The sequence below is a fragment of the Aptenodytes patagonicus genome, chromosome 2 (genome assembly GCF_965638725.1).
Source record: "Aptenodytes patagonicus chromosome 2, bAptPat1.pri.cur, whole genome shotgun sequence".
In the NCBI taxonomy this organism is placed as follows: domain Eukaryota; kingdom Metazoa; phylum Chordata; class Aves; order Sphenisciformes; family Spheniscidae; genus Aptenodytes; species Aptenodytes patagonicus.
In genome coordinates this window covers 134,735,771-134,747,656 of record NC_134950.1, presented here as the reverse complement: position 1 = coordinate 134,747,656, position 11,886 = coordinate 134,735,771, and the positions used below count along the sequence as shown (strand labels likewise).

The window sequence follows — 11,886 nt, the reverse complement described above, 5'->3', positions numbered from 1 at the left end:
AAGTGTCTTCCCTTTCTGAGACTAGCCTATGTTTAAAGAAGGAAAAAAAAAAAACCCACAAAAAACCCCAAACACTGCTTAGCCTTGCCTATACCTTATGTTTTCACATCCTTAAATTACTTGTGAAAGTTAGGCTAGACAGGTAAGGAAAGAGCAGGTTTTATAGCAAGCTCTCCTCCCAAGACAAAGGGTTCCTGAAGCTACTTTTAGTGCACTTTGTACAATGGCCTTAGACTGTGTATTTTCAACATACACAAAAAGGAGACACTGTAAAGGAGTCGAGGAGCTATTCAGGAAAACAGCACTGTTAAAAAAACCTGAAGTGGTTGTAAAAGGTGGGAAACCCCCGACTGAAGTCTATCTTGGCTGTCTTACCGATAGATCGTTGAAAACTTTCAAGAAACCAAAATCCGAAGTGTACAAACCAGGAACTGCGCTGTATAAAAAGACGATGTGGTATCAAACTTTGGAGCCAGGCATCTAGTGAAAAAGCTATTAGGGCTGCTTTCTACCTTACCGAATACTAACATGGAGAAAAGCATCTCTCTGAAGACTTGTTACACTGCTAGAAAATCGCCAAGCGATCGTCGATTTAGCTGTTGATACAGCAACAAAAAAAATGCAACCACCAGCACACGAGTTCCCATTAAAATATTGTTCCCACAGCAAAGCTATTAAGTAGTCCGTAACACGTGAGTGGTAAACTGCGTTTGTTACATTAATAATGAAGAGTGAGAGGTTATCTGCAAGAGGTTAGAAAAGCTCAGATTGAGCAAGCGTAGAGAAAAACACTGGGTGGTGGGGCAGTCACAAAGCGTAGCCATTACCTTCCCCATTATTGCTGGTAGCAACACCACAGGCGCTACGGAACAGCATGAGCCGCTAGCTGCTCCCAGAGCCGTACCTCTTCCAGAGAAGCATCCATCAGAAACGAACACAAGTTTAGTACTTTATTAGAATGCAATACCCTAAGCGTCGTTTATGAAAGGTAAGGCTGAACGCTCCCGTACAGACACACTGGAAATAAGCCCTCACGAAGAGACGGCGTACTGCTGTAACACTGCACACGCTTTGAATGACCACTACCAGTACTGCACTGAAGTGCAGCTTTAGCTTAATGTTTCGGTTTTATTCAGTAGCCTTTGCTTTTTACAGAAGCTAAATTTTTACAAACTAAGACTGTTCCTGCTCAAGAGCTTACAATCTAGTTTTAGATGGGGTAAACCGGAGTAACGAACTTAAAAGAGGAAACAAAGGACAACACAACTTCATCAAGATCAGTTTGTCTGTTTCAACAGCTCAGTATTTGCCCCAAAATACACACACTGCATTCGTATCTTATGGGAGTCAGAAGTATGGTTCAACGAGAATCTTGAGGACAGAGTAGGTAGAGGCCTATAAATGAGGCAACAGGACACTCGGCACCAGGTTCTAGTGAAAAACTGTTTATTAAATAAACCAAATAGAGATGACGTGTAACCATGTGAAGTCTTATTACCATAGCGTACCTCGTAAAAGCATTGCAACTTGATACCTGCTACACACCTACTAGAACTCCATTAAATGCATCGGCCATTGATTTTCACACAAGAACACCTAAAAGCGAACCGAGAAAGAGCAGACCAAGTAAGAGGAAGGAAAGGGGCGGGAGGAAAATCACGTGTTGGCGAGAACTCAGGGGGAACAGCAATTTTGTAGGACTTGCCCACAAAGTCACCTTGTTCGTACCATGCAGCAGCACGGGAAGTCACAGAAGCTAGTTCGTGAACTACGTGGTCCCCAAACGCTGTTGACCTAGTACATTCATAGCAATCTGTCAGGCAAGTCACACAGCCATTTAAAGTCAAACACTCTTTACTTTTACTGCTGATTGATAAACCAGTTCTTGCTTACAATTAACTGGAGTAACTTCTGCTGCAATGCAGATCAACACTAGCTGCAAAGCAAGAACACACCTGTTAAAAGGGACAGTACAACTTCTGGCAAAACGGACCGACGTTACCCAGGAACACCCTTCCATGTTACGCTCCTACGCATTCCTACCACTATAAACGAGAAGAGAACCTGGCATCTCCCTTAGGAGGAAAAAAAAAAAAAGTAACAGCGCTACTATGGGATTCCACGTGCATCACGCACCCTGCTTTGAAAACAAATTGAAACGCTAAAGCTGTAGGGAATGTACTGTTTCAGTATGTTCTCGGCAAAATCATCCTCTTTCACAAATGTGGTCAAGTTGCCAAAATAAACTCAGCTGACAGCTCCTTCAAAATTCAGGTCTATGTTTTTTGGGGTTTTTCTTCCCCAGAAGTAGTATGATTTCATCCCCAAGATAATATGTACATTCATCGTAAAACCAAAATAATGCAATCTTCTTCCCCACACATGACAAAGTTAAATTCCTGCTAATTTTACAATATTAAGAGCAATTTCTCACATTTTCCTGAACACTTTTCAGCACCTGAAACACAAGTAATAGAAGTAAAATCCAACTTTCATTGTAAATAATACAGAGCGAACAGAGTCCGAGTGGCCAGAACCCTAGTATTGACCTCTCTTCACCACTTTATAAATGCAAGTCATACGCTGCAGGTTTTTGGGGTTATTTTTGCTCCCATACCGGTTACCAAAAAGTTACATTCTTTCACACTCTCCCTGTTTGCTGCACAAAGTGTGTGCTGGGGGCAAGCTGGGCCCAGTACTGACAACCCAATCCTCCGTTGTCAGTACACCGAAACATACTGACCAGCAATGTTACCCTTACTTCGAAAACAGGAAAGTCTGTAGAGTGACATAAAACCATCATCTTAGAAACTAGAAGAGGAAATGTATACATTGTCTACAAATTGAGGACCAGTAACTGACCACACACTGTTGTTTTTATTCAAAGTTCCTAGCTTTCGGTATCTGGTTGGCTCAAAATGGTGACTTCTCTTACTTGAATTCATCAGTAAACATTGTGATTGTCACTTGCTTTAATTCTTAAGAACATACCAAGAAAGAAAAGTCATGAAAGTTCAACAGTAAGGCAACAGGAAACTTACTCAAATACTCCAAGCCTTCAAGACTTTAAATATCTAATAACTTAGGTTTTGCATACTGCTGTCCCCTATACGCTCCCTTCCCCCATCGCCAGTAGATCAAAATTAAAACATCCTCATTATGGAAAACATAACTTACTTAATTCAAGTGAATTTTAAACCTTGTTGCAAAACTACTGTAAGAGTGTAAAGATCTCAAACAGAAAGAGAGAATTACCCCCCTTTGAAGTGTTTTTTTTTGGGGGGTGAGGTTTTTTTAATGTTACATGAATGTGGACTTGGCAACTGTAAAGAAAAAACTTCCATTAACTAAATCTAGGTTCCAGGAAAGAAGGCAAATTCCTTAGCAACTGGTCAACTGATTCTGTTGGAAAGAAGAAAGTAAAGCAGATTTTGTGCGTCTTCATTTTCTGCTTCCGTTGCAGCCCACTGGTTACCTATACAAGTATTTCAAAGTTCAACTTAAGAAACACAGAAAAAAATCATATGTGATCCCTTGAATAGTATTTTTGAATTATATAAAGAAGGTTAAAGACAGTACGATTCTGCCAAAGCTAAGCATATAAATTTCAAGTTCAGAATAAACCACGTATGTAGGTAACAGGTTAAAACAGTATAGACTGAAGATACCTTCCCTCAAATACATTCCCAACTGAAGCTTTCCCAAGCTCGCACTTGTTTGTTGAGTTTTGTTTTGGGTTTTGTTTTGGGGTTTGTTTGTTTGTTGTTTTTTCCCCCCAGAAGATGCAGCTATCAGTAACACAGTTCTGGTACAGCAGGAACTCTACATTCCATTCAGTCTTTCTCTCTTGGTGCTAAAAGCTCTTTACAGGTGAAAAGGATAAAGCTATTGTCCTATCACATTTTGACAAACTGTCTTAAGTGGTTAGTTTCATTAACAGGAAAGGAGGAGGTATTTTTATAAAGCGATATAAAACACAGCCAAAAAGCTATTTTAAAGCAATTGTGTCCAACAGCAAAAGATCAGCATTTTTAATTTGTAGCACTGTTTCTCCCAACAGAGAACAGATGCCTATGGTCAGAGATACAAGTTCTGTGAATACACTTGCCAACTTGACTTTGTTTTAAATCCACCTCAAAATGGAGTATTTCAAATCATGAAGGGTCTAAAAGCTGCACATAAACATTATTTAATGTTAGACACACACTAAGTTTTTATTAAGCATTACACTAGAACTACTTTGGTATAAAAAATACTTTATTTTAAAGCTATGAAAGTTATAAAAATATGTAGTTAAACTTTCTACTCACAGAATGCTTGCTATTTTAACATTAGTGATTTGTTTCTCCTAACGAATCTGAGTTTTATTCGAAAGATTTACAAGACATTATTACTATAATTTAAAAAACCCAGCATTACAGGGAGCTGTACTAATTGTGATGTTTTATCAGTGTTCATTTAACCTCTAGATTTTTAATGAAGGCAGCAAAAACAACTATTTTCTGATGATACAGAATTTCTTATTTCTTGAAGCGTTTCTGTGGTTGACCACTTCTTCATTAGTTACCTGCAGCATGGCACCTTCCTGCCAAAGAAAAAAAAAGTGTATCTGAAGATGTTTATCACATATGTCTAAACCAAATTACCAATAGGGGAACTTCAGCCATTTTTTTAAAAAAAAAAAGTATAAGCAGTTCACTGGTGTGTCTAACACAAAAAGGAACAGGACTTTTGTTAGCTGAGTCCACATTCTTCAGTGGGTAGCCTTTTGAAGGCGATAAAACTTTGAAATGAGGGCATTTTTGGTTGCCTTTTTTTTTTTTGGTGGGTTTTGTTGTTTTTTATTGAAAAACCAAATCTAGTAGAGTACGCCACCCTTACTCTGAGTAACTCAGTACTTGATGAATTTCCATTAATTTGAGGTGCAAACAATTCAATGCAGTGAGAGTAAGGCTGACTGAATTTGGCACTAAGGTTTATTAGCTGCAAGAACTATAAAAAATGGTGGAAACCTCAACATTCTAGCCAAATTCCAATTTACATAATTACATTATACACTTATGAAATACCACCTGCAGTTTCATTTGAAGTTTTCACTTCCCCTCCTAAAGAACTGCTTATGCAGTCGTTAAAAGAATGGACGACACACTCCTTCACAGAGGCAGATGTATTCTGTGGTGCAATTTTTTTCCTTACACGTAAACAGTCTACAGTTACTTGGGAACCTTCAGGATGAAACGTGTTATATAAAATAGATTACAGTAGACAAGACACATAACAACATAGTTCATTTTCAACAGCACAGAACTACCTTCATCGCATTACCTTGCAACCACCATAATGCATAGACTCCCACGAAAAAATAAAATGTTGCAGGATGCAAAAATAAAGTTGTATGATTTAATTAACTTGTGACCTACCATTTTAACTACCAACACCAGGGATGGAACCCTTGCAAAGCTTTACTAATGGACACTTGCAGGTCTCATTTGTTCAACTGTAGCAGTGTACAGTGGCAGCAGTCTATGCTTGTCCAGGGTTCATATCATAGCTAGATTCCAGTAGGAAAAAAATATGTTAAGTAGCTGAAATTAACAAAAATCTGTTTGTAAAAAATTTAATAATACAAGAAAACAGGATTCACAAATTTCTTTTCAATTGGTAATTGTTAACTCAATTCATTGCTATGTTAAACTACATAACGATAATCACTATACTGAAAGAATACTGTCAAACAATATTAGTTTCTTGTTTTTGGAACATTAAGAAAGGAAAAGTAAATAAGATCTTACCTAAAGAAGTTTAACTGAAGCTTAGAACTATTTTGCTCTACACCCTCAGCCTTCGTTGGCATCCTTATAAACTACTGTAGTTAAAGCTTTGCAGAAATACAGCGCAGCTTTTTAAGACTGGCTGAACTTAGTGACGTTTTCAAGAGTTCTCTTGTACTAGACCTGTGTCCCTGGAAGAGTACCTCGCTGGGGATATTTCCTTTCCTTGCCATTGAAGAAGCAGCATCTAAAAGATCTAAAAAGGTGTTTCTCCTTGCAGAGATATCCCTTAAGTTATCTAGATATTTTAAACCTGATCATTTACAGACAACATACTTTTTTCTGACCAGCATTTAATTTTACATGTACAACAATAGCTTTATATTATTTGTGGGACCTTATACTACCCACTCCTTGCCTTATTTTACAATATTAAAAAAAAAATCTAAAATTACACAATATTTCCTTTAGAATTATTTTATTAAATCATAAATGTACAACAGCTTCTTAACTCTACACACGCACTTAAATTTTTAAAAGGAAAACGTTATGTCTTATTACACCATGATCCTGGCTAATAGCTTTTCAAAACTTTGAGGAAAATCTTAAAAAAGGTTTCACATGTCACCTGAAACTTACAAATTTAACATTATCAAAGGAATGCTTCTACACTTACAAAGACCACTAGAAAGAAACAACAATTAAAAAGCTAAGAAACTGTCTCAAAGGCATTTTTACAATCCTTCCTCCACAGTAAGGTAATGTTATTAAATAATCCAAATCCATTCACAAAATGGCTCTCTGCATCTGCTCTGGTGTCTTCTGCCATATCACTGCATATTTATGCATGACTGAGATAAGTGTTTCCTTAACATTGTTATTTCGATAACCTGAAGCTGTTCTGTTACCTCTGGGCTCTCATCCTCTCCTATTTATACAGTGAAGCCTGTTTCAACAGAAGTAAAGAGTAAAAAAATAGGTTATGAAATTATTCATCTAACCATTTTTTAAAGGAAAGATAATATGATCCTAAAAAGCTTTTAACTCCTGCAGCTACTCTCAAGAATCACTGCAATTTTAACACTTATAAACATACTTACCCATGGCATGCTTGCAGAAACTCAATAACGGCTCCTCCCTCCATATCCACCACTTCCTCCACTGCCCCCCGGACCATAGTTTCCTGCAATTGCAGAAAAAGAAGTTACATCAATACACTATTTAAATCTAGGAATGCTTTTGATTCTGTATGAAGATTAACATCCACTTTACTTCCAGACATGGCATATACAAGAAAGATTTTAGCATCTCGCTGTCTTCCTCTAAATAACCTCCAAGAATTGCCACAAGAACTACATGCTGACATCTTAGAAGATTCAAGTGCGTCACATGTCATTTGATGCACTGTACTGTCTTGAGCCTGTGAGGGCTGACTTTATTTGCATGCTAAACCTTACAAGAAAGGGCTTCGTGTTTCAGTTTCCATTTCACAAGCTTTACGTGCCATGTTAAATAACATTTAGACAACAAAAAGCAGAAAGTGTCAGAAAAAAGTGACACTACAACAAGAGGGGGGAAAAAAGAAATCCCAGCAAGATTAGTGGACATTAACTAGACTCTCTACAAATAGTGGGAGCTGACAGCAAAGAACACGAAACTTGGCTAAAATCTTTACAGACTGGAAACTGCAACACATTTCATAATATTCTGGAAAAAGTTAGTATCTTGTCATTTATCTTCTAAACAATAGTAATAATAATTTTCCCCAAGAAAACCTTTGCAGTCTCAAGATGAGAAATTGTAGCCAACTTGGAGAAAGAACATGGGCACTGCAGTCCATCTATTGCAGAAGTTATCCAATTTCTACATATCAGTCTTAGAATCATAGAATGGTTTGGGTTGGAAGGGACCTTTAAAGGTCATCTAGTTCCAACCCTCCTGCCATGGGCAGGGACATCTTTTCAGGTTGCTCAGAGCCCCATCCAACCTGGCCTTGAACACTTCTTCCAGGGATGGGGCATCCACAACTTCTCTGAGCAACCTGTTCCTCACCACCCTCATCGTAATTTCTTCCTTATATCTAATCTTAATCTACGCTCTTTTCGTTGAAAAGAGTTACCCCTTACCCTATCGTCCCTTCCACCTCCCCAAAAGACTAAAGCCCACCCACTCTGTTTGGCTCCAAGGCAGGTCAGGACATATACGATACCTCCACCATATGGTCCCCCCATGTTCCTGCTGCCACCAAAATTTCCACTCTTCATTGGACCATAATTTGAAGGTTGTTGGTTGTAGTTTCCAAAATCATTATAGTTCCCACTTCCATAATTGCCTGCATTATCAATACAAAAGTGGAGAAATACCTAGATGAGCTAAAACGCATATGGCACTCAAAGTTCTCTGATTAGAATTTTAAATAAAGTACAAAATCACACAAGTATTCCAGCAGTGTATGCAACAAACTGCTTTTTCATACTATTTCATACTATTTGGAAAACAAAAGCTTCCTTAGACAACATTTACAATGCCCCCCCTCCCCCCCCAAATCTCAAATGACTTGCACTAATTTACAACTGAAATGCTTGGTCATTTCAAGCCAGTAGGTTACCTCCTCCATAGTTGTCATAACCACCTCCATAGCCCCCACCCTGGTTGCCATATCCAGGTCCTCCTCCACCATATCCTCCTCTTCCTCCTCCGTAACCAGGACTGCCACCAAAGTTGCCACCTATGACAATATAATCCTTTAAAATAAACTTTTCGGTGTAGAAGGCAACCAAATTCTACAGAATCAGAGGATATTCTTCTGCTTGGAAGTGCACAGGGGAAGAAAAGGGTAGGAGTTTTGTAAAGAAATTTCTATGAACACTATTTTTAAAGGCACGTACCAGCTCCCAACCTAACTGAACTGTGACCGAAACCCACCAGTCAGACTGCCTAAAACCCCCAATTAAAAGGCTTCATTAAAATTTTGATTTTTCAGGAAATTTAAGAAACACTGCTATTCTGAAGAAATGGGCAGGACCGTGCAAGAAATAACCATAAAATTTACCATATAAAGGTTTAGCATGAGCCAACAGCCACATGTGCTTCTTGAAGACAACAAAATGGCTTTGGCAATTAATATAAATTTTATACAAATGGTAAGCGAATGTAAAACTGTTTCTGAATGAGAGAAAAACCACCACCACCACCACGAAAGTAAACTAACCTCCAGGTCCTCCACCATATCCGTTATACCCATCACCAAATCCGCGGCCGCTTCCATATCCATCTGTTGGAGAAAAAAACGAAGTATTTCAATTCACCTGTAGCAAACTAACTGAATTCTCAAACCCCTATGACCTTAAGGATTATTGTTTAAGCATATATAAGCACATGTATACTTGAATTTAGAAAAATATATGTAAAATAACACATCCAATCATTGTTCTACATCTTCAATTTTCTGCATTTGTAAGGTACCCGGTTTTAATTTTGGACATAGCCCTTCCACTGTAAAGGTCAGGCAAGTGCTGCACAGAATTACACAGGAGAAATCTCTAATTCCTTAACAAAATTAAGTTTAGGTTAGTTTTGGCTTCTAATAAAATCCTAAAAAAAAAAAAAAAAAGGGAAAGAAGAAAATGAAAATCACTTCATTTTACTGAATATCCACATAATCAATTTGTGTACTACAGAAGAGGTTTGCAAATTATTTTCCCCAAAAATTCTTTAACTGCCACAGCTGCATTTAAATTAAACAGCAGTAGCTTACAAAGTTACCCAGAACCAGACAGACAGTATAAACAAGGAAAAAAAAAATGCTACAAACATGCCTGTCTTACCGGCTCCCCCTCTGAAATTGCTGCCAGGTCCTGGACCAAAGTTGCCACCACCTCCACGTGCATCACCAAAACCAAAGTTCCCTGTAACAGTTCAACAATGATAAGCAGTGAGATCATGGAAAGTGAACACAACAATCAACCACAGACCATTAACCATTACTTGTACATACCTCCTCTCCCACTTCTAGAATTTTGAACTTCCTGCATTTCCTGTCTAGAGAGAGCTTTCCTTACTTCTGCATTATGGCCATTGATGGTGTGATACTTCTGCACTGTAACCACATCAAATAAGATACCATCAGCATTTAAGTACTGATCTGGCAACAAATAAGAATATCAGGCTTCCAAAACTTAAGTAATTTCCAAATTAATCCATACATATTACCATGTAATTTAAAACCCCCAAACTACCATACAATTTTTAAGCAAAAAAAGCCAGTACTCATTTAAAATACAGGTTCCCACACAATTCACCAAAACTATAACGTAGCAAATATTCATGCACATAACTAATCCCATTATCTCTTTAAGTTTAGCTTTACAATTACCATGATTTAAGTTTAACTTTACACAATTACCATGACTGCAAGGATTAATACTATCAAATGAAAGAGCGAAATGAAGCTTACTTACATACAATTTTATCCACAGGATCATGGTCATCAAATGTAACAAATCCAAACCCTCTCTTTTTACCAGACTGTCTGTCAGTAATGATTTCAATAGTGTCGATTTTTCCATATTCCTCAAAGTAGTCACGAAGGTGGTGCTCTTCAGTGTCCTCTTTAATACCACCAACAAATAGTTTTTTCACAGTAACATGAGCACCAGGTTTTCCAGATTCCTGTTAAAAGAATCCTTTAAATTACCACACAGAAAAACAATTTCACAAATCACTATTTTGCCAGGACTTCAGGAATGGAATACTGGTAAACTAAGATTTTTCAAGAACTGCGGTAGCCCTCTTACGATGCATGTCCCTGCAACCTTGCTTGCAGGGGCCTTCTGGGAGGGAAGTAACATGGGGCAATTTGCAGGTTTTTCCTCCCCCCTTTTGTCAAAGCCTTAAAAGCACTGAAAAAGATACAGATAAAAGTGCTATGAAATGCCTAAAAGTAAATAAAAAGCCTTTAAACATATTTAGAGAAAATGTAAGATCAACTCTTTGAAAGAACTGCAAGTATTTAATAACTTAAACTAGAGCACGATTTTTGTAATTGAAACAAAGATGTGTCAGCTTCCCCTGCCCATTTCCCCAACAGCAGTGAAACCCACATTCCACTCGTATCAACAGCAAAGGTCTCTCAACTTCAGTGAATCCACAGCTATGCATTTTAACCCCTATTCAAAATATGAAGACAACTCCTCACATTCATGGGTTGTTTTTACACTTTGAGCATGATACCCAAGCTGCTGCACTAGGTAGGAATGACTTATTCCTAAAGCTTAGCAATAGCTTTGTGTGTATAAACAGTATACACATATGCTGCTTTAATTACCTTTTCCAAATGGTAACCAACCCTGCATTCTGCAGGGAATGGAAAGAAAACTGTGATAGCTAACAGGGGTACCAGTGGTTATGATTTCCATTTCCCTTGACCTCTGGGACAGGTCATTCAATTCCAGTTCATCAGTCCCAATGCACTAAACACCGAGGTCCAACCTTAAACTGGCAAACCCTCCCAGAGCTTCCACAACGTGGTAAACAGAAGTCACCCAGAATCTGCACTTGCTCCTCAAGTACCTCTGTGCAACAGTAACCTGGCTGAAAAGTTTACAGGTGCACTCCATTCCTGTGCACACACCTAATTTGTACCCTGAAGTTTAAAACCAAGTATGCTTGGGGCTAAAACCAGAGTAGTCCTAAGATGATTTTGTACACCACCACTGGAAAAAAGAAGTTTCCCTACTACATTCTCTATTTTTAGTCACTTCAGTTATATACCTTTTAGAAATACCCAAAAAGATCTTGGAATAGTCAGGAGAGATTGACAGGAGTTTATTCATTTGAGGTTTAGTAACAGTAACCATTCCAGAGAAGAGTTAGTTTGAAATTTGCATAATTACAGGCATTCAACATGTCTTTGCTAACAATACTTTCAGACCCCAGTTGCATCCCTTGCAGACATGATTCTACAACCAGAGTAACTTAATAATTCACTGTAATAATAGACATTTATGTAATAGTGTCATTTAACAGATCAAACGTGTGGAAAGTAGTGCCCCAACTACGCCCATTTAACTAGAGAATTTAAACCCAGGCAATTTCAAACAAGAACAAAGTGTAA

The 11,886-nt window shown here is 38.0% G+C and overlaps 1 protein-coding gene across 7 annotated transcripts in view; it reads right to left on the bottom strand.

Moving 5' to 3' along the window:
- Positions 1-2,954: 2,954 nt before the first annotated feature.
- Positions 2,955-11,886, bottom strand: part of HNRNPA2B1 (heterogeneous nuclear ribonucleoprotein A2/B1) — a 15,969-nt gene continuing 7,037 nt past the window's right edge. For 2 of the 7 annotated variants that reach the window (XM_076331298.1, XM_076331301.1), the window contains exons 4-11: positions 10,232-10,442; positions 9,769-9,870; positions 9,590-9,679; positions 8,983-9,045; positions 8,380-8,499; positions 7,981-8,103; positions 6,872-6,954; positions 6,233-6,717 (exon numbers count right to left, since the gene is read on the bottom strand). In XM_076331298.1, coding sequence (XP_076187413.1) covers positions 6,893-6,954; positions 7,981-8,103; positions 8,380-8,499; positions 8,983-9,045; positions 9,590-9,679; positions 9,769-9,870; positions 10,232-10,442 — 771 coding nt within the window. In that variant the 3' untranslated portion in view covers positions 6,233-6,717; positions 6,872-6,892. Of the gene's footprint in view, positions 4,586-5,420; positions 5,552-6,232; positions 6,718-6,871; positions 6,955-7,980; positions 8,104-8,379; positions 8,500-8,982; positions 9,046-9,589; positions 9,680-9,768; positions 9,871-10,231; positions 10,443-11,886 lie in introns of those variants that run through there. The other 5 variants (XR_012994718.1, XM_076331299.1, XM_076331300.1 and 2 more) reach the window with 5 other exon arrangements.